The following is a 24,269-nucleotide window of genomic DNA, read 5'->3' as shown; positions in this document are numbered from 1 at the left end:
CTGCAGGCCACTTACAACCAGGCTGTGGACGTGACCTAGGCCTCCAAATATAAATACAAGCGTTACATTTGTTCCCGAGCAGTATAAAAGCAGCCCTGAGCACTTGCTACCGTAAAACCTCCGCCTGTAAACAAAAGTACATCCGACTTCCTGAATAGTGACCTCTCGAGACTTTCCACTTGCATTGAAAGTCTGTCGGCAAGCTCTGTGAAAAGCTGAAGAACACAGCTCCTAAGTGGGCAGGGTCTTGAGTTTGAAGCATGCGTGTCTGTGTGTGTGTGTGTGTGTGTGTGTGTGTGTGTGTGTGTGTGTGTGTGTGTGTGTGTGTGTGTGTGTGTGTGTCTTTGCGGGCATGCAGGTGGGGGCGTTATCCACCATGTCATCCATTACTGGGTCAGGGCTCCCCTCCTACTACTACACAACTGTGAACAAACTGCTTCCGCTGCACGCACACGCACACACACACACACGCACGTGCACACGCACACACACTAGTGGATTGTTGGCAGTAGGTTGGGTGGCACCGGGCACCTCGGGGGGGTTGCGTCCGTTTCCGCCAAGCCCCCACCCCTGCCTCCGGTGTTGACCCGGACAGGAAGGAAGTGGACGCGGCTCTGGCTGGGACAGAGCAGCAGGTAAATCTGGCTGCTGCTGTCAGAGCAGCCTATTGAAGGCAGCCTCAGCACCCGAATACTAAACCAATCACAGCTTTTAGCCTTTAGCATTCTGATCCCCACCAGCTGGGATGGATCACCAACGCCTTCCCCTGGTCCAGGATCAGCTCCCTGAAGCCACTGAGCCAGCAATAACTGCCCCACACACACACACACACACACACACACACACACACACACACACACACACAGACATACACACACACAGACACACACACACACACACACACACACACACACACACACACACACAGACATACACACACACACACACACACACACACACACACACACACACACACACACACCACACACACACATACATACACACACACACACACACACACACACACACACACAACATCATGAGCGAATGTCTCCCTGTCATTTTGTCATTTCTCGAGGTGCTGACAGGAGGAGGGGCTCAGGGGGGTTGTTTCCTGGTTGAAAAGGGCGTGGCATTTCCTGGTTTGGTTTAGGCTAGTCTGACTGACAGGAAGCAGGCTGCGGGGATCAGCTCTGCCATTGGCTCCGGCTGGCGATCAGGGAGGCCCGCCCACCCTGAGACCGCCCACCTGGTTGCCTCAGGAAGCCTGGCTTCTGCAGCATCGCTCTTCAAAGAATAAATATAACGTTGATTCGCTGCTCTCCACCTAACTACATAACATAACGTACATAACATACATAACTACATAACATAACGTACATAACATAGGTCTGCATTTAAACATATCATGCAAGTGTAAGACAATAGTTTGCACCATTCACTGCTAGAAGTTTGCCGTTTGCATTCTATCGTCGAACTGAAAGCCACTCTCCCATTGGTTGCTACCAGTGTTACTTTCATTTGAAGGTAATAAGTTACTTTACAATATTACTGTCTGTGTAGAGTAACTCGTTACTTATTACACTACTTTTGCATTACTTTCACCAAAACAACAGCAGCAGCAGAATGACATTGCCACCACGGAACCACCACGGAAAATTATTTCAACCGCCTTGAAGTCAGTGTAAACAATCCAAAATTCAAAATTGTATCCTTTTCCTTTGTTGTCATCAAGAGTGGTTATTTGCATAAATCTACATATGTAGTGGTTATTTGCATGAAAACACACAGTTTGTTTAGGAAATTATTGTATCTTTATTTAAATAGATGCTTTGATTAAAAAACATTAACTCAATTTGTAACTTGAGTGACTTGACAAAGTAACTGGTATAATATTACAGAAATCCCTATAAGTAATAAGTTATATTACTGAGTTACTGCTAAAAGTAATATATTACATGTAATATATTACTTTTGTAATGAGTTACCCCCAACACTGGTTGCTACAACCTGTCACTCATTCAATTTCAAACCCCCTAGACCCGCCTTCAAACTACAGCTGTGGCTGTTAAAGGACAGAGTCATTTTATGCAGAGACTGGAGTGTGAGTTGCTCCTACAGCAGGAAATCAGGTCTGGCATTCCTCTGTGATGACAGGAATGTGCTCGTACATTTTCTCAACCGTGTGTTTGACACAGAGCTGAGAATAGAACACACATGTTTATGATGGGAATTCGGGAGAAACTGCAGCTTCAAAGTGTGCGGGGCTGTGTGGGATTAAAGACATACGTGCTCTGGTCTGATGATACATTTACACTTCAAACTTCAAAATGCTATCACAGAGCCAATAGGATGTGGCAATGAGTATATGATTTTGGGACTTGGCGGTGCGAAGTAATAAAAAAAAAAAAGTACTATGCCAAAAATGCTAAAATGTTACTATGCTATTTCCCCACAGTCACCAACTACCTTGTACAAGTCAGATTTGGCTCCAGTGTCTATGTACTGTAGACACTGGAAATTTGGTCTGAAATTGACCAATCAGCGCTAAGAGTAGGGCGGGCCTTTGCCAGCCAATCAGAGCAGTAGCTGGTCTGGTGACCTACCATGATCCCTCAATCAACCTCTAAATGAGTTCTGTGCAGCATTCAATGAAACGGTCATGTGATTTTCAAGAGCATTTCATATAGCATGTCCAGTCTGACTGTGAACACTCCTAACAACATTTAATATTTTAATCACTGTTAATATGAACTACTACAGGAGTACAACAACAACAACAACCACCACCACCACCTTGTTTAATTTTGTCCACAAAAAGACATGTCTAGTGTGACGCTCATTTCAATCATCCAGGTATAGTAAGATCAAAACAAAAACTAGAAACTAATTTGTGACATCTATCAAAAGCATGAGGGGAAACAGCACATAAGGTGAGTGTTTATGTTAAGTTATTTATTTGATTTCTTAATGGTCAAGCCCAGTGGTTCCCAAACTGCGCTACGCGTACCCCTATAGGCAGTGGTTCTCATCCTTTTTGAGCCCCCGAAAAAACTTTAGGTTGGGGTTCGTGACCCCCCTCCCACCACGACCCAACCCAACAACAGCATGCACAAATTCACACACTGATTTCACTCACTCACTGAAGTCGTTTTTTTTTAAATAGTTTATATAGCTTTATAATAATACATTTAATTATCAATGGAGATTTTTTTTTCCTTTTGCTTAGATCATCATGCACAAGCAGAAACCTGAAAGTCCACCTGAAAGCTTAAAACACTTATTTTACCATTCATTCACTATGAATGCTGCCATGTTGATTACAGTCATGTCTACGGACATCACAATAAACGAATCTGCAATAAAGTAAAATTCAGTCTGTCAAACTTCAGATTTACCTATGTTGTTTTTATCCTGTTTTACCTGTACTGTATGTGCACTTCCTTATTTTTTCCTAACAATGGTGTTTTTTGTTGTTGCTGTTATTTTTTATTTTATGTTTCCTGTCTTTTGCTGTTGTTTTTAACTATTGCAAGTTTTTCTTTATAGGATGCCAATCAACACCACGCAAAGGGACTGCCGACGAAAATTAGCCTTCTGGCTGAATCGGGTATATTTATATGACTATGTTGATTAATGTACACTGTCCCTTCACAAATAAAGTGAATTGAATTGAATTGAATGTCGGGGATGCAGCTCAGAAAACGCTCTGTTCATGTCATCTTATGGGAAGAATTGGATGACAGACAGAACCATTCATGTTCTTGTTGGAATGCCAACATCAAAACTTCTTCTTCTTCTTCTCCTTCCACCCATCCCACCAAATCCCTGATTGTGCATCCCAATAGAGAAAAAGACAATAAAAAAAGAAAGGCTAATATCTGATATATTCTAGCAGAATAAATGCATACATCGTTTTGGGTTATAAGCACGGGGATTTGAGTTTGCTGAGATACATTACTGAGTTCCAGGTGAAGTAGAACTGCTCTTTGGACCCTCTGGGTGTGTATTTCTTTTGGATCAAGTTTGAAGTGGAGCATCAGATCACTCGTCCATAGTGAGGAGTTTGCTGGTTTGGAGGATGTCCAGTGCAACAAGATCCTACGGCCAAGCAGAGTCATGAAGGTCATCATGTGCTCATGCTTATTAATAATCTGTTGGTCAGTTGGTCAGTTGATGCAATGCCAAAGAGTGCTGAAGAGACATTAGGTTGTAAATGTAGGCCTCTGAGGAGGTCTTAAGCAGTAGGATCTTGCTGGTTGTGGCTTATAGAGCTCAACAATCACATGACTTTCCATGACGTGTCTTGCCCTGGAAGAGAGTTCCCCATTCATTTTCTCCATAGACATTTCGGAAAATGCTTATGAGTTTTAAGGCTGGAACCAACAGATTGACCTTGAACTTTGACATTTGACCACCAAAATCCTTGCGTCCAATTTGACATTGGAGCCAAATTGGAACAAATTCCGTCAAGCCGTTCCTGAGATATCATGGTAACAAACTTGGGAATGGCATTCGTGAGGTCACAGTGACCCTGAACTTTGACCTTTGACCACCAAAATCGAATCGGTTCATCCTTGAGTCCAAGTCGACGTTTGAGACAAATTTGATGAAATTCCGTCAAGGGGTTCCTCAGATATCGTGTTAACGAACATCAGATGGACGGGCACACGGACAAGCCAAATCCATAATGCGTCAAGCCTGGCTATCGCCGGCGGAGGCATAAGAAAGGCTCCATCCTGCTCGTCTGGCGTAATCCAAGTCTCCAGAAGCCCTGAGATGCCAAGTTGTCATGTGTTTAGCTGAAAACGGAGAATTTAGAATTGAATTGAATTGAATTGAATATAACTTTATTGTCCACCAAGGTAGAACATTGTCTTTGGCTCACCAAACACAAAAAATAACAACACAAGAGGCCAGAAGGTAATTAGTGAGACAAAAAATGTAAACAGGCACAGGGTTTCCATGATCATGATCAAAGTTTCCATGATCATGTATGGATTTCAAATAATTTCAAAAAGTCATGGTTCTCAGTAATGGCGGTCCAGTCAGGAAGTCTATCTTCCTATCAGGAAGTCTAAAAAAAAAAGAAAAAAGAAGAAGGTCCCGGGTTCGAACCCCGGTCCGTCCCAGGTCCTTTCTGTGTGGAGTTTGCATATTCTCCCTGTGTTTGTGTGGGTTTTCTCTGGGTGCTCCGGTTTCCTCCCACCATCAAAGACATGTATGTTAGGGTTAATACTCCTGTCAGTGGCCCCTGACCAAGACACTTGCAAAAGAACTGGAGTTGCTCCCCGGGTGCTGCACTGCGGCTGCCCACTGCTCCTAGTTCTAGGAAGGTTCCTAGTAGAGGATGGGTCAAATGCAGAGGATGAATTTCCCCATGGGGATAAATAAAGGATAACTTAACTTAACTTAACTTCTGCATGCTTACAGTAGCTTGACGTCTCACACCATCCTGCCATCTCTCACACATGCCCTCTCATAACTCTTGCTGTCATTTCCCGGCTCGTCGATCGAGATATCAGCTGCTCACATCAGCTGGTCGCATAGCACAGCGACACACCTCCATTGTTAGCCAATCATCTTGCTGCTTCTTAATATGTTTTTCACTCCACTTTAGTCCATTCATGCTGCCGTTATCACCCCCTCCCCCCCCCCCCCCCCCACACACACACACACACACACACACACACCATTAACTGCCCCACTACTGTACTTAATACTTTGCTTGTCTCTCATGATTGAAATGATGATTGTCCATCATTCCTGGGAAAACATACATGTACTTTTTGCAGATTGGCATTTGGGTCTTTTGGCAGTTATTAATATGAATATATGAATGAATATATTCATATGAATATGTTAATGTGTGGTGATGTGATGAGAGCAGTGCTACTGAAATGTCCTGACACGGACACATGACTGACCAGGCTCCTATTCTTAGAAGTTCTTAGAACAGCCAGGCGTTAACTGGTCCCGACCGGCTCACACACACACACACACACACACACACACACACACACACACACACACACACACACACACACACACACACACACACACACACACACACACACACTGCTGGTAATGTAACTGGATGTGTTCTGGACTCTCATTGAGTACATTCATAGGGGAGGGAGATAGCGTGTGTGTTTGTGTGTGTGAGCTGAGCACATATCTAGACTGACTTACATTCAGAGCGCTAAACTAAAAACAGTTCAGTCGGACTGGCAGGGGTCCAGAACAACCAGTTAATCCTGTCACCTGATTGGCTGTTCCAGCATCCAAACACTCCCACCAGGAACATGTCTGTTTTTTTGTTTGTTTTTTTACAAAAATCACTTTATAGTAAATCGACTTCCAATGCTAATTCCCTTTGCTTAGACCAGGGGTTCCCAAAGTGGGGTCCGCGGAACCCAAAGAGATTATTTGTATTTTTTATTTATTAATATTTTTTGGGGTGCTGTATCCACTAGCGATTTGACCGGGGCTAGTGAAGATGTGTATCATATGAAACTAGAAGACCTAAGGCATCCATTGTAGCAACTATATCATGCTAGCAGCTAGCTTGTCGGGAAGGGGGCTACAGTAAATAACGCTCCATATTCAGGCTAAAGTACTCGAGGGGGAAAAACCAGGATGGCCATTTTCAAAGGGGTGACTTGACCTCTCACCTCAAGATATCTGAATGAGAATGGCTTCTATGGGGACCCACGCGTCTCCCCTTTACAGACATGCCCACTTCATGCTAATCCCATGCAGTGCCCACTTCATGCTAATCCCATGCAGTCATTTTAAATGTCAGGCCTAATTACTATCAGATTGTGAGACTTGTTATGGTTTGTTCAAAGCTACAGCAGCAGAATCTGACTGTGTGGTTCAGTTCCTCCATATTGACCATGCAGCAACTGATCACTGTTGTCTCAGGGTCCAAACACCAAACACTTGTTTTTCTGCTGGCTTATTATTCACTTTTCTGCCATGTTGGCACAAACTCCTGAGTTGGTACATCACAGAGACGTTTGGCACAATGACAGATATTACGAGCTCCAGAAGTCTGACCTCAATCGGCCTGAACTAGAGCTGGGCAATAATATTATGTCAATAAAAAACTAAAAAAATCAGGGATGCACCATGATGTCACCTGCAGCAAGGATGTACCATTATGTCACCTGCAGAAGGGATGTACCATGATTTCACCTGCAGCAGGGATGTATCATGATATCACCTGCAGCAGGGATGTACCATGATATCACCTGCAGAAGGGATGTACCATGATGTCACCTGCAGCAGGGACGCACCATGATGTCACCTGCAGCAGGGACGCACCATGATATCACCTGCAGCAGGGATGTACCATGATGTCACCTGCAGCAGGGACGCACCATGATGTCACCTGCAGCAGGGATGTACCATGATATCACCTGCAGCAGGGATGTACCATGATATCACCTGCAGCAGGGATGTACCATGATATCACCTGCAGCAGGGACGCACCATGACATCACCTGCAGAAGGGATGTACCATGATGTCACCTGCAGCAGGGATGCACCATGATGTCACCTGCAACAGGGATGTACCATGATGTCACCTGCAGCAGGGATGCACCATGATGTCACCTGCAGCAGGGACGCACCATGATATCACCTGCAGCAGGGACGCACCATGATATCACCTGCAGCAGGGACGCACCATGATGTCACCTGCAGCAGGGACGCACCATGATGTCACCTGCAGCAGGGATGTACCATGATATCACCTGCAGAAGGGATGTACCATGATGTCACCTGCAGAAGGGATGTACCATGATGTCACCTGCAGCAGGGATGTACCATGATATCACCTGCAGCAGGGACGCACCATGACATCACCTGCAGAAGGGATGTACCATGATGTCACCTGCAGCAGGGACGCACCATGATGTCACCTGCAGCAGGGATGTACCATGATGTCACCTGCAGCAGGGATGCACCATGATGTCACCTGCAGCAGGGACGCACCATGATATCACCTGCAGCAGGGACGCACCATGATGTCACCTGCAGAAGGGATGTACCATGATATCACCTGCAGCAGGGACGCACCATGATATCACCTGCAGCAGGGACGCACCATGATGTCACCTGCAGAAGGGATGCACCATGATGTCACCTGCAGCAGGGACGCACCATGATGTCACCTGCAGCAGGGATGAACCATGATATCACCTGCAGCAGGGACGCACCATGATGTCACCTGCAGAAGGGATGTACCATGATATCACCTGCAGCAGGGACGCACCATGATATCACCTGCAGCAGGGATGCACCATGATATCACCTGCAGCAGGGATGAACCATGATATCACCTGCAGCAGGGATGCACCATGATATCACCTGCAGCAGGGATGAACCATGATATCACCTGCAGCAGGGATGAACCATGATATCACCTGCAGCAGGGATGAACCATGATGTCACCTGCAGCAGGGATGCATCATGATATCACCTGCAGCAGGGATGCATCATGATGTCACCTGCAGCAGGGATGCACCATGATGTCACCTGCAGCAGGGATGCATCATGATATCACCTGCAGCAGGGATGCACCATGATGTCACCTGTAGCAGGGATGCACCATGATGTCACCTGCAGCAGGGATGCACCATGATGTCACCTACAGCAGGGATGAACCATGATGTCACCTGCAGCAGGGATGCACCATGATATCACCTGCAACAGGGATGCATCATGTCACCTGCAGCAGGGACGCACCATGATATCACCTGCAGCAGGGACGCACCATGATGTCACCTGCAGAAGGGATGTACCATGATATCACCTGCAGCAGGGACGCACCATGATATCACCTGCAGCAGGGACGCACCATGATGTCACCTGCAGAAGGGATGCACCATGATGTCACCTGCAGCAGGGACGCACCATGATGTCACCTGCAGCAGGGATGAACCATGATATCACCTGCAGCAGGGACGCACCATGATGTCACCTGCAGAAGGGATGTACCATGATATCACCTGCAGCAGGGACGCACCATGATATCACCTGCAGCAGGGATGCACCATGATATCACCTGCAGCAGGGATGAACCATGATATCACCTGCAGCAGGGATGCACCATGATATCACCTGCAGCAGGGATGAACCATGATATCACCTGCAGCAGGGATGAACCATGATATCACCTGCAGCAGGGATGAACCATGATGTCACCTGCAGCAGGGATGCATCATGATATCACCTGCAGCAGGGATGCATCATGATGTCACCTGCAGCAGGGATGCACCATGATGTCACCTGCAGCAGGGATGCATCATGATATCACCTGCAGCAGGGATGCACCATGATGTCACCTGTAGCAGGGATGCACCATGATGTCACCTGCAGCAGGGATGCACCATGATGTCACCTACAGCAGGGATGAACCATGATGTCACCTGCAGCAGGGATGCACCATGATATCACCTGCAACAGGGATGCATCATGTCACCTGCAGCAGGGATGAACCATGATGTCACCTGCAGCAGGGATGCACCATGATGTCACCTGCAGCAGGGATGTACGATGTCACCTGCAGCAGGGATGTACGATGTCACCTGCAGCAGGGACGCACCATGATGTCACCTGCAGCAGGGATGAACCATGATGTCACCTGCAGCAGGGATGTACCATGATGTCACCTGCAGCAGGGATGCACCATGATGTCACCTGCAGCAGGGATGAACCATGATGTCACCTGCAGCAGGGATGTACCATGATATCACCTGCAGCAGGGATGAACCATGATGTCACCTGCAGCAGGGATGTACCATGATATCACCTGCAGCAGGGATGCATCATGATGTCACCTGCAGCAGGGATTAACCATGATATCACCTGCAGCAGGGATGAACCATGATATCACCTGCAGCAGGGATGTACCATGATATCACCTGCAGCAGGGATGTACCATGATGTCACCTGCAGCAGGGATGTACCATGATGTCACCTGCAGCAGGGATGAACCATGATGTCACCTGCAGCAGGGATGTACCATGATATCACCTGCAGCAGGGATGCATCATGATGTCACCTGCAGCAGGGATGAACCATGATGTCACCTGCAGCAGGGATGTACCATGATGTCACCTGCAGCAGGGATGTACGATGTCACCTGCAGCAGGGATGCATCATGATATCACCTGGTGATGTTAAAGACAGAGCAGTGCTGTAATATGTCTCCTCCATCGGGAATCGAACCAACAGTCTACTTATCAGACAGAGACAGTGACACAGCCGCTCAGACGACTGAGCTATGAGCTGTTGGGAGTTAAGCTTCTGATTTCTACACACTGTATTCACACTGACAATAACACAGAGCATTAACACGTTCAGTGCCAGCGACGCCATATGGCGTCATTAGAAATTTACCGTACAGTGCCAGCGACGCCAAATGGCGTCATAACTCCAAATTGTTTTTTTGACGGGGGGGTGTCGATCTAAGCTTCTTACGTCGCCTCTAACAATATTGTAGCTATTGGAGGTCGATAACCTATTTTACAAACCCATTAGGTGGCGACAGCACTCTCCTGATCAGAGAAAAAGGAGCCAAACACACAGAAATAGTCACTGGGCAAAATGAGGAAATCGCATCGCATCCGTCCGTATGCATCGACGTGCCTCCATAAACGAGCACAACGCCAGCTGTGCCCCCAGCAGCAGCATCCGCTGTCACAACTGAGCACTTCCATGTACGCTGCAACAGCACATTCACATAATCAGCATTATTATTCCGAACTGGAAGCATGCCAGCCCGTGACAAACACACGCGGAACCAAAAAGCTGAATGTCGCGCACCATTCACTGTGTGTGCGCAGCAAACTCAGCAGAGACTGAGAGCCACCAGACACATAAGACACACCCAGGAGGCGTGTGCAGTTGAGGGGGGGGGGGGGGGGGGGAGCACGGAGAGCAGCAGAGCAGCATACACTTCACCCAGACAGACCCAGACATCAGAAAATTCGCTTCAGAGTCAGAGATGTGCTTGAAATGTTTAATTTCACAAAAGGCTCATTATCTCAGCTCGTAGAAAAAAAGGTATGTTTTTCGTTCAATCGAGCTATCTTCTCCGGCTCATAACTAAAGAACGGAAAATGGGATCAATAAACTTTTTTTTGCAGGTGATAGAAGAGAGTCTCATCGTTATTTGTGCGTGTTCAGTGTTTACATAGTAATTATTAAAAAAATTATATGACTGTTTTAAAATGCATTGCGGCCTATGTGGCACAGCAAGCAACCTTTTGCCCAAGGGCCGTGGCACTGAAAGTGTTAAGAGTGAGACAGGTGAGATTTGTACCAGTGAGTTTAGCTAGACTGACTAGTCTCCTTCATCCGCTTATTTCTATCAGTGTTCAAACTACTGGTGATGATAAAGAAGGATCACTGCTGCAGCTTATAATGAGAGTACTTTTTAAGAAATTGCCTGAGGCTGGGATTGAACCAACAACCTTTACATATGACACAACATTCACATGTTTATCTGAGTGAGCTATAATCCACTTTCTCTTAAGCTCTTATCAAATTTAGTCAACCTCATCCTGATTTTATTTAGTCAAGTTTTCGTCGATTAAGTGTCTAAGTATTTTCATCTCATCTTAGTCAAAGAAAACCGTAACTATTCATTAGAATTTCCAAACTTATTGTAAAGATATATTAATCTGTTATTCTGGAATTGTTTTAAGGTTTGAATGTGCAATACAGACACAGATGTTTAACTTCTTCTTCTCTTCTGATTGGATCTCTTCCCAATTCATCCCTCCCTAACATTTAGTCTAGTTTTCACCAGTGAAAATAGGTAGTCGTCTAGTCGACTAACATTTTTCCTCATAGTTTTCGTCGACGAAATCAACACTGCTATGGATGCATGTCTCCACCTAGTGGTGCACTCCTCTTCCAAACTCACACACACTTTTCCACAACTACACCATGTATCTGAAACAATGTTTATGTTAGGATGACGTCATCATTCCTACTTTGACGTCGTCATTCCTACTATGATGTCATCGATCACTGATGATGTCATGATTCATATGTCTTTCATGCCTTTCGCTGGTGATGTCATAACACAGGTGATGTCATATTCGGGTCTATAAGGGCCTGCTCCTGCAGGCCTTGGCCAGTGATTCATAGACTCACATCAAGGATCATACCAGCCTCCGCAACCTCTGCAACCTGCAACTTCTGCAACCTGCAACTTCTGCAATCTCTGCAACCGTTCCCAAACCTCGAACAGTGCAGCCCCAGCCATCAAGTTCCACAACTCCCCTACTCTTGGAGAGTGTCTTGGCCCTCAACTACCCGCGAATAGATCCACATGTCTGACACCGATCCTGACAGTATGAATCACTCTAAAGCGGATCTAGCGGACACACTTCCGCCAGTCAAGGAGGAAGCTCCCGAGACCCCAGTTTTCCCGCCGGCCACGTCAGGTGGTCCACCAGACGAGACCTTCCAAACAGCGCTGATTTCTACTATTTCTGGCCTGGGTGCGCGACTCACCGAGACGCGACGGGAGCAGGCGCTCCTCGCGGACAGCCTTCGGGACGTGCTCGACGGCCAGAGGGAGGCAGCTTTCAAGGCTTCGCAAGCCGATGATCGGCACGCCCTCCTGGTTGGCTGGCTGGATCGTCTCGATGGGCTAGGCCCCCAGGGCGTCATTCCGCAGTCTCCTGCCCCCCCTGCCCCAGCTTCTGAGCGATCAGTCGCCCCAACGCCAGTTACCCGGCCGGTCGCTTCAGCTGACCCACCAGGCGGTCAGCTGGATATCTCCACTCATCCTGATATCCCCACTCATCCTGATGTCTCCACTCGTCCTATCACGTTCGGAGACTTGCCGATCATACTTAAGCACCTGATTGCCCACCAGGAAGAAGCAATCCAGGCTGTGGCTTCCGAAGCCGCTGATCGGCACGCCCTCTTGATTGGCCGGCTAGATCGTCTCGACGGGCTAGGCCCCCAGGGTGCCATTCCGCAGCCTTCTGCCCCTCCTGCCCCAGCTTCCGAGCGCACCGTCGTTCCGGAGGTTTCCAGACCTGATACCCCCCGGGCCACAGCGGCCGTTGCTTCTAGCTCTGCCTCTCGGCCGCCTCCAGCTGCTAAGGGCATATTCTGGGGGGTAGTTCGCGTCATCCCAGAGCAGGGGCAGCCACATTTGAGTCCCAGCAGCCATCTGTACCGTGATCTGACCGGCAGGGTTCGCATCACACCAGAGGAGAGGCAGCGCCGTTTGGACACCCGGAGCTGCCTGTACTGTGGTCGAGCCGGGCATTACCCCTCCTCCTGCTCCCGGCGTCCAGTAAGTGGTCCCACCGCTCGCCGGCCCGTGGTACTCTCAGTGGATCAAGACTCTACGTGTCCAGCCAAGAAATCTGTACGGTTAGGTAGCGTTCCCTGCAGGACCCAGGAGTGGCAGTGTGTCTCCAAGAGGGTGAAGGAGTTGGAGAGGACTGTCGATCGTCTCATTGGGAAGTTCAATCGCTGCCTGCAGATCGGCTCCGTCCCCCCGCAGGGGGCCTCCGAGTCTGCTGGCCCTGAGGCACAACCTGTAGACCTGCCCCTCGCCGAGTCTGAACCCGTACCTGAGGCACAACCTGTGGACCTCCCCCTCGCCGAGTCTGAACCCGTACCCCAGCAGCAGCCAATTCCTGTCCTTGACCCACACGTAGGTTCCAGCTTCATGCTGGGAGGTTCCCGTAGTGTCGTCAGCCCTCGGTCAAGAGCAAGAAGAAATAAGAGGCGTTTAAAGGAGGAGACGGTGGGTGACCTCCCCAAACTACAGGTCGGGAGGGCAGGCCTCGCTGAGTCAGATGCCCCTGTGGCTCTGCCTTCGGAGACGGCGGCATTTGACCCTTTTGATGGTCCCCAGCCTCCCGTGTTTGGATCGTGCCCCGGGGGATGGCCGGCCCCAGAGGATCCACCGGACCCGGTGGAAGTTCTGTCTACGTATCGGTCCATCTATGGCTTCGATATCATGTATTAGGGAGGAGCACCTCCACTGTCCTACACCCCCTTTGGGGTCTGACCACCTGCATCTAACCACCTGCTGAAGAGCACCTCACTCTCTTACACCCCCTTTGGGGTCTAACCACCTGCATCTAACCACCTGCTGAAGAGCACCTCACTCTCCTACACCCCCTTTGGGGCCTAACCACCTGCGTCTAACCACCTGCGGAAGAGCACCTCCACCAGAACCTGCAGATTTTTGTCTCCCAGATGCCATCCTTGATGGCCTCATTGGACGCCAGGTGGCGTCCGTTGAGGGGAGGGTACTGTTAGGATGACGTCATCATTCCTACTTTGACGTCGTCATTCCTACTATGATGTCATCGATCACTGATGATGTCATGATTCATATGTCTTTCATGCCTTTCGCTGGTGATGTCATAACACAGGTGATGTCATATTCGGGTCTATAAGGGCCTGCTCCTGCAGGCCTTGGCCAGTGATTCATAGACTCACATCAAGGATCATACCAGCCTCCGCAACCTCTGCAACCTGCAACTTCTGCAACCTGCAACTTCTGCAATCTCTGCAACCGTTCCCAAACCTCGAACAGTGCAGCCCCAGCCATCAAGTTCCACAACACCCCAGCTTCTCAAGACTTACCAAGTTTCCCGTGGCCCTCAACTACCCGCGAATAGATCCACATGTCTGACACCGATCCCGACAGTTTACTTACTGTCAATCTCATCAAAGTTTCTGAAGACCATCTCCACCTGATCCCACTCCATAAAGCTGCATTTCTCAATGAAGGGCTGGGCAAACACCACATACTGATACATATTTCAATTCAAATACATGTCACTCTTGTGTTAGAATGAGTAAATGGGCATTGACACTGTTTTATATAACCCTTGATCAATTCTCATTCATCTTTTACCTTTTCTTTTTTATTTGTCTGTAGGCTACATACGTGCACTGCCAAGAGTAGCGGCAGCATTCTAAACCAGAGACCAGACTATATCAAAAACATAAACACACACAGTCTTTCATGCATGCTAGCAAGCGAAACTGCTGTCTGTCTGACCACAGACTGTAGAAAGAGACGCAGGATAGCCAAGCGAATGTGATTGGATGAACGTTTGACGCTAGGCCAATCACAGGCAGAGGGGGTGCCTCCAGCCTTCGCCATCATCCGAAAAACAATATGGCCTACAGTATGGGGAGCAGCTACAGTGCAGTCGTTCCAGTGGACTCAGTCCTGACTCAGCCATTTCTTTGTCCATAATGTGAACGTGCCAAATGAACTCTGACCCCTCTAAAACAAAGCACCACCCCAGGAGATGGTTAGTGGTTTGTTTGTGCTGGCTTGACTTGACTTCATTAATTCATGCTTGCAGCAAAGTGTCCTGAAAATGATGCAGAATACAAAACCACTAAAATCATACATCATATTCATAAACATAAAGAGAGCACATTTGTACATGTGAAACAAGACAAAGTACAAAAATAAATCGCGTAGCGTGGAGACTCCGGAGAGATGATGCGCCATGGCTGCAGTTATGGAAATCGCCCGCTCCGCAGCCTCCCAAAATTGTGACTGACAGACAGACAGAGAGACAGACACCGCCCACCCACTTAGGCGCCATCATGCAACTGTGCGCCATCGGCTTATACTACATCACAGTTGCTCGAGTGACATCACTGATGACATCACAACTGCCTAAGTGACATCAAAGTTGCGCAATCACAGTTGCTCGAGTGACATCACTGATGACATCACTGATGAGATCATAATCGGGACTGACACCGCCACAGACACCGCCACCGTAACCACACCACTTAGCCAATTTTAACGAAGATGTTCTCAACCTAAGTGACAAATTGGAGACAAAATGAGAGAAGACTACCAGACTACCAGTGAAAGGTGTTAAAACTGGGTTATAATGAGTGAGACTGTGTGGGACTCACAGATACAGACGGTGGAGAGCAGTCTGGTGGCCATGTATGGAGGCACGCAGTTCTGGAAGGCCGGCTGCAGGACGTAGTTGGAGAAGGTGAGGGCGATGACGGCCAGCGTGGTGGGATACATGATGAGGACAGCACTCCATAGCAGCAGGAAGCTACAGGGACAAGACACCAAGGGTTCATATGTAGGGGCAAGACACCAAGGGTTAATATTAGGGATGTCCGATATTATCGGCCTACCGATATTATCGGCCGATATTAGCATAAAAAAATCGATATCAGAAAATAAGAGCATTGCTCTCACTGAGAGCAATGCTCTCTTTTTCAGGAGTGCCCTGTTCACATTCACACACACATTCATACCTGGAAGCTGACCAGTACAACCACAGTCTGATCTGCTGGCCACTGAGCAGCTCCACTGGAGCAGTTGGGGTTAAGGGCCTTGCTCAAGGGCACCTCAGTGGTGGTAATGAGGGAGGGGCAAGCGCTGCCTTTTCACTTTCCCCACCCAGATTTATCCTGCCGGTCCCGGGGATTGAACCGACGACCTTCTGGTCACAAGCTCGCTTCTCTAACACTTACAACTTTAACACAACATGCATATTATATATTAACTCATTGAGTGCCAGCCACTTTTGGAGAACGGACGCTCCCAGTGCCAGAGTTTTCAGAGCGTTTTCAGTGATTTCTCGAGGCCCACAGAATATTGTGTGATATTACTATGTAAACACCGAACACGCAAAAAGAACAAGGAGACTCTATTGTATCATCAGCAAAAAAAAGTTTATTGATACCATTTTCCGTTCTTTAGTTATGAGCCGGAGAAGATAGGTTGTTTTCAGCGTTTTCAGGCATTTCAAATTATAAGCTGAGATATTCAGCCTTTTGTGAAATGCAGCATTTCAAGCACATTCACTGACTCTAGATACGGTAATATTTTCTGATGTAGTGATGTGGTGTAGTTGTGTCCTGCCCTGCGTGCCCCACCCCCCCTCCCCCCCCTCAGCTGAAAACTCCTCCCCACACTAGTAACACACAGCCTCGCACCAAGCGTCTAGGAAGCCTGGGAAGCGCCGCCTCCCAGGCAGCGCAACATGGAGAAGCCACACGCGGACTGCAGTGAAAGGTTTGGCTTTTCAGTGTCGCGCTGCTGCTTTTCTAGCGGCTAATCATGTGGAGAAACTATGCTGACAGACAGACAGAGGCAGAAGGACTCAGTTGTGTGCGCGGATTGACTGTGTTCGCACGCACCGTCAGTTGCAGCCAGAACAATCTACATGGCTCTGGACTGCAGCATGAGCGGGTTCTCTTTCATCAAGGCTATTTCAGGCTGTGTATTCCTGACATTTCTGTAATCTGGAGAGCACTGTCGCCACCTAAGGGTTCTGTAAAATAGGTTATAGACCTCCAATAGCTACTATAGTTGTACAGGAGCTGCGGAAGGCTTTGATCGACGTCCCACCGTCAAAAAACGCATTGGACGTCGAAGGACGTCCGTGGCACTCTACGTCACTATTTAATTGGACGTCGAAGGACGTCCATGGCACTCAATGAGTTAAACTCTTCAGCTACATTAAGCTACATTATGTAACTTGTTACGTGAAATTTTGGTGGAAAAAAAGCCCGCTTATATCGGTATCGGTTGATATCGGTTGATATCGGTATCGGAAATTAAGAGTTGGACATTATCGGATATCGGATATCGGTAAAAAAGCCAATATCGAACATCCCTAGTTAATATGTAGGGGCAAGACCCCAAGGGTTAATTATGTGACAAAGTATTACCACTTTAATGACACATCCACATGAAGCTGACAATTCAAACACATTAAAGGGGCACTCCACCGAAAAACTATACTGATTTATTTGCACATGATCTCTCACACATCTCTGACACTGTGGGCGTGGCCCCTGAGAGAGCCTGGCACTGTGGGCGTGGCCCCTGAGAGAGCCTGTCACTGTGGGCGTGGCCCCTGAGAGAGCCTGGCACTGTGGGCGTGGCCCCTGAGAGAGCCTGGCACTGTGGGCGTGGGCCCCTGAGAGAGCCTGGCACTGTGGGCGTGGCCCCTGAGAGAACATGTCACTGTGGGCGTGGCCCCTGAGAGAGCCTGTCACTGTGGGCGTGGCCCCTGAGAGAGCCTGTCACTGTGGGCGTGGCCCCTGAGAGAGCCTGGCGCTGTGGGCGTGGCCTCTGAGAGAGCCTGTCACTGTGTGGGCGTGGCCCCTGAGAGAGCCTGTCACTGTGGGCGTGGCCCCTGAGAGAGCCTGTCACTGTGGGTGTGGCCCCTGAGAGAGCCTGTCACTGTGGGCGTGGCCCCTGAGAGAGCCTGTCACTGTGTGGGCGTGGCCCCTGAGAGAGCCTGACACTGTGGGCGTGGCCACTGAGAGAGCCTGTCACTGTGGGTGTGGCCCCTGAGAGAGCCTGGCACTGTGGGCGTGGCCCCTGAGAGAGCCTGTCACTCTGGGCGTGGCCCCTGAGAGAGCCTGGCACTGTGGGCGTGGCCCCTGAGAGAGCCTGGCACTGTGGGCGTGGCCTCTGAGAGAGTCTGGCACTGTGGGCGTGGCCCCTGAGAGAGCCTGTCACTGTGGGCGTGGCCCCTGAGAGAGCCTGTCACTGTGGGCGTGGCCCCTGAGAGAGCCTGGCACTGTGGGGGCAGCGATGAGCAGTGTACAGAAAGGCCCTTTTCACAAGATACCTCACCTGGGCACTATAGGCACTGAGGGCATGCGGTAAGGGGGCATGCCCTGGGGGCCACAGCATCCTAGGTGGGAATCAAACCCAGGTTCCTTCTTGCTCTGAGGCGACAGCGCCACTGTGCCCCTAACGATATTACCGTATTGTGTAATTTCATGTTACAATCATTGAAAAGACCTAGTCCTGGATGCCATTTTTGCTGTTTTGCTGTTTGCTGTTGGCTGACTACAACTTAATTGATGATCTAAGACTTCCGTGCTTGTTTGATTGTGGTCCGAACATCATTTCAGACAAACGCTTTTTACCACCAGAAGAGGAGAGGAGACATGAGAAGACAAGAACATCCTGGATCTCGGCGTGTCTCACCGCAAAACATTTACAATCAGCTGAAAACAGTCGCTCACTTGTAGCCAAAAAAGGCTCCAGTCAATAGCCGCAATTACTAGCCAAGTAGCCAGAGAGCTACAGCCAGGAGCTTTTGGCCGAGCTTTAGGTTTCTCTCTGCCTGTGGCGGCTCGGGCTGATTCAAAAGTTAAATCAACTAGATGGATGTTAAGACGACGATATCAACTGTGTTCAAAGCAGGACTGCTCTCTTCACTTTGCTTGGTTTGATGTGAAAGGCTCTGATTAGGCTCTTTGGCTTTTTGATGCACAAATGTTTGCTCTTTCCGTTTCCCCTCCGTTTGTGCAAATGAATGAATGAAAGGAGACAGAAGAAGTGAAAGGAGTGATCCGTCCCACAGCAGAGGAGGGCCTCTTTGACTCTCTCAGACTAACAGTGCTGCTCCAGGGTCACTTTACATATCACATGACCACATGAGCTTCACAACACATTCACAGCTGATTGGTTCCAGATGAAGAGTCCGGCGAAACTGAACCATTCTCCCTGCATACATCTGCATCTGGACTGCTGTATAACAAGGTCCACACCAAGAGGTGAGAACCTGAGATTCATAAGCCCAGAAGGTCCCACAGAGGACCATGTAAATGACGTAAAATTGAAGTGACGAGGTTTTCACATGACAACAGTGTGACATGTTGTATCATGTTGTTATGAACATACTGTATATTGTGTTAAAGACAGACCTGCGTCATCCAAAACTGTACACCACCAGATAGGGGTGTCAAAAATAATCGATTATAAGATGCATCGCGATGCGGACGTGCACGATTCTGCATCGATTCACAAATGTCAATAATCTAAAATGTAAAAAAAAAAAAAATAATAATAATAATAATCAAATAAAATATAATGGAAGTACATGCAGTTGTTTATTTTAATTATGGATCATAATACAATGCAATTCCAAATGCACTTTTAGATAAATCATGTATTGGGTAAAAAAAGTGATGCACCGATTTAAGATGCATCTCGATGCATCGAGATGCATCAATAATCGTAATCGAATCGAATCGTAGCCCTCTGAATCGTAATCGAATCGAATCGTGAGGCCAGTGAAGATTCACAGCCCTACCACCAGACGTGTTGAAATATGACAACTACTCACCCCACCAGCCCTCCAAAGATCTCCGTCACGTAGGAGTAGTCTCCTCCAGACTTGGGGATGGTGACGCCCAGCTCGGCGTAGCACATGGACCCCAGGGCGCAGATGCCCCCTCCCAGCACCCACACGATGAGCGACAGCCCCACCGAGCCCGCATGTTCTAGCACCCCTTTGGGAGAGATGAAGATCCCAGAGCCGATGATGTTCCCTGGAGAAGGTAGGGGAGAGAGGGTGTGGAGGTTGTAAAGGTTAGGCGTAGTTTAACACAGAGGATGATCAAAATGTGTGCCTAAAACTTCTCTGACTTTATGTTACACCCAAATCATTGACGTACAGTTCAAGCGATTTCTTGATCCTAAAAACACATAATATGCTACATCTTGTCCATCAAATTTCACCCAAATACATGTACACATTTATTCTTTAATATCCTGCTGAAAGACATAAGGTAATAAGACAAAAAACACAGACTCAAAGAAGCTTCTGAAGGCATCCCAGCTCTTAAAATAAAACCAGGAGGCATTCGCTGATTCAACTCCATTTTGTTTCAACTACTGACTGTCCAAAAACCACCTTATCATTACCATCAAGTCTCCTGCCTCAGCTGCTTTTGGGGTGTGTGTTGGTCTTCAACCTACAATTACGTGTTACGTTTTAGGCATCTAACTGACAGTCTTAACCAGAATGAGGCAGCAATAGTAAGATACAGGGCTGACAGCACCCAGACAAGAGAACAGATCTTCCTGTAACCTTAAATGATCATGGATGAGAGAAGTGCAGGGAAGACATAAGAACGGGTCAGAAGTAGCTGCTAAAGTTTATGGTTTAGCAGCTAAACCATCCGGTCACGTGATCTCACATTGTTTGGTTCTGAGGGACCGTCTGGCCTCCAGCCAGGGCCGGGCCTTTTCAGAAATTACAAAGTGCACAGGCCAATCAGGGACCTGCCTGGTAGTTGAAAACATAACCAGCCAATCAGGGACGCCGCTGGCGAAACAGTAATGGCTGCTCCCATGGCTCTGCGGCTCCCGAAGCAACGGGCACGGGCAGTAATATTAAGGTTGGTAGAGTTTACACGGCCGTAAGTGTAGATATTGCAGAAATAGACGCAAATCCAAAAACAACAATTAAACAAGAACAAGAAAAGACGTTTTCGCCGTTCTTCCGAGTGGATTTGGTTTTGACTGGATCCGACGATGATTGGCTGAAAGACTGGATTTGGCTACGCTGATTGGCTGAAGGAATCCAGACAGATACAATTACAGAATAGGTCTATTTATTTCCACCAAAATTACATCTATGACCTAAACTTCTTTGTTCAATTACAAATGTCAACTTTCCTTTTCAGTGCCAAATACTAAAGTCACTGTTCTGGATTAATAATACTGGGTCCTCCTTGCAGCAACAAATAGGATACAGCAGAGGAAAACAATAATAATATACACATAGTGTTGTAATTTAATGAACATATGGAGCTGAAGAATGGGAAAGTATGGATTAATTATTATTACTAATAATCACATAGACAATCTCAAATCAAGTTGCCATTTTCTTGGAAGTCTTTCCTTGGGTGTTTGTGCTATATCCTTCTGTTCTATGACTGATTGTGCATCATAGTTAGGCTAGTTGTCTGTAAATAAACGTTGAATTTGTCTCACACTTTCCACAGCAGGGCTGACCAGGGCCAGCTCAACAACTGTATCATAATGGGAATAAAGCCAGCGATAATACCCCAGAGTGATTATGGTATGTTGGGGATAAAAATAGGCTGTGCCTTTGTACTACTCACAGCAGCACGAGGCGAGTAAACATAATCAGAGATAAGAATGTTGCAAGGAATGGATGATTGCTAACTAGCTCTGTGGTGAACAAAAGAGTTAGCAAAGCAAGCTAATCCATCATTTAACCATGGAGAAACTATCAGTACATGTGAATTTGACCAATCAGATCACATCAATTATCTATATTCTAATCAATAGCCATGGGGGGAAGGGTGGGTGGGGGGGGGGAGGGGTGCAATGTCCAAGCCCTGATCAGCCCAGCCTGGCCCGACAGTGGAAACAGCTCAGCTGGACCAAATCCAAATGGGAATAAACAGTGTCCTGTAGTGTTGACTCAGTTGGCTAAAGCCCTTATTCACATGGCACTAGTATGGACCCATCTCACAGCAACCGTTTTGAGGTGGTAAAAGCAGGAAGTAAAGCAGGTGTATTGTAACCAATAGCAATAATGATGGTTCCATCCCGTGTAGGTGTTCCAGTGCCAGGAGCCCTCCTCGTTAATGTTATTGGTTACACATGCTTTACTTCCTGCTTTGCTGTGAAAAGAGCCCGGGGAAGGAAGAAGACTGAGCATGCGCGACGTGAGAGGTCGGAAGGGCTGAGGAGCTCCTGAGGCGAGCCAAACAATGGAGTAAAACTCACTGAAAAAGTTCCATTTACTAATAAATCTTTCTACGTCCTGAATGGAGAACACCTAACGTCAATGTGGTGAGATTTTCCAGCGAAAACGCATTTCCTTAACCTGTTTAACCAAGTAAATCGATGCCTGCCAGGAGGCGACCAGCGACTCAACACGAGGACGCCACAATGGGAACCAATTATGACACCAGATTTGATGCATTGGACGCAAGTATGGAGAAACTGCTTGAACTAAACCAGTCAACTAATACGCTGTTGAACTCTGTAGTTCAGAGAGTTGAAGCTCTCGAAACAAGCTCGGAGACTCTTATGGGTGCAATGCATGAGCACGGAGTGAAATCTGACTCTCAGGAAAAAAGAGTCACTGCACTTGAGAAGAAATTACAGCAGGCTACCGAACATATTGACCAACTTGAGAATCGTCACCGCCAAAACAATCTGAGACTTTTGAATGTGCCGGAGAGAGAAGAAAGGGACATGCCAATGATCTCGTTTGTGGTTAAAACTTTTGCGGAAAAGTGGAGCTGTACGCTTAAAGAGGAGGATATTGAAAGAGCGCACCGCGTCGGCCTAATTAGGGACAACGCAACACACCCTCGAGCCATCATCTTTAAGCTTCATCAATTTCAGAAGAAACTACAACTTCTGAAAATGTCCAAAGGAAGACTAGAGGGATGTAACTTCAGAGTGGTGCCAGACTTGTCTCTACAGCTTCGCTCGAGGAGAGCTGAGTTCTGGCCATTAAGAGAACAACTCCACCAGCTGAACCTCAAGACATACATACGACACCCTGCTACGCTGTGTGTGGAGGACGGGGACGGAGGCACGATGACAAGCTTTGGATCCGTAGAAGAGGCCAAAGGAGAACACGCAAGTATCCATCCATTAAGTGATGGTGTTTTACTCATTTTTCCTGAGAGGAGTCAAGACAGCAGTTGGTAAGAACATAATTTCATTAGTCATATAATTTAAAAGACTATCGGCCATAGATAAATGGATGGATGAAGAATGTTGGCCAAATAAAACTTCAAATAACTTTCATAGCCTAACTGTGACTAAATGGACTAAAGAAGATGCCTGTTGGAGAACGTTTTCGTTAATATGGAACAAACACACACACGGACTATTTCGGTGTAATGGTGCCGCCCCTCGGCGCTGTTTAATTTTCATCACCTGCATATTTGTAGCCTATGGGTTGCTGCGGGGGAGGGGGAGGGGGTGGTGGGAATGGCTGGGCTGAGATCTCTGTCATCTTATTCCTTCTTGCTTTCTCTCCGTTTCTCTCTTCCCCCTCTCTCCCCCCCCCCCTCTCCTGATCTTCTTCTCTCCTGATCTTCTTCTCCCTCTCTATTTTATTTTGTTAATTTACTTATTTGAATGTTTATTATTTTACAGGGCCTTATTATAAAAAAAAAAAAAAAAGCTTCTACCCTTCATATTGTGGGTAAATAGTTATCCTGGCTGGTATTAACTATCAGAGACAGACTGACTGAGGTGAAGGCCCTAGGGAGACTGATAAATTTATTTTACTAGTAACCCTCCAACTTTCGTTATATATTTAGTTTTGTTGTTATTGTTTTATTGTTACTATTATTAATATTATTATTATTATTATTATTATTATTATTATTATCATTATTATTTGTATGTGTATGTATGTGGGTGTATGTATGTAAGTATATGCGGGTGTGTATGTGGGTAT

The 24,269-nt window shown here is 47.4% G+C and overlaps 1 protein-coding gene across 1 annotated transcript in view; it reads right to left on the bottom strand.

Annotated features, from left to right (window-relative positions):
- The window catches only part of LOC310791569 (asc-type amino acid transporter 1-like), a gene marked incomplete at both ends in the record, with an annotated part of 29,697 nt that extends 5,878 nt beyond the window's left edge, over positions 1-23,819 (bottom strand). The window contains 3 exons of the mRNA XM_083653236.1: positions 15,949-16,100; positions 20,151-20,355; positions 23,741-23,819. Of these exons, the coding sequence (XP_083509362.1) occupies positions 15,949-16,100; positions 20,151-20,355; positions 23,741-23,819 (436 nt within the window). The remainder of the gene's footprint in view (positions 1-15,948; positions 16,101-20,150; positions 20,356-23,740) is intronic.
- Positions 23,820-24,269: the final 450 nt, after the last annotated feature.

Source organism: Poromitra crassiceps (genome assembly GCF_964638095.1).
Source record: "Poromitra crassiceps genome assembly, chromosome: 16".
NCBI classification, from domain to species: domain Eukaryota; kingdom Metazoa; phylum Chordata; class Actinopteri; order Beryciformes; family Melamphaidae; genus Poromitra; species Poromitra crassiceps.
This window is presented reverse-complemented; position numbering and strand designations above follow the sequence as displayed.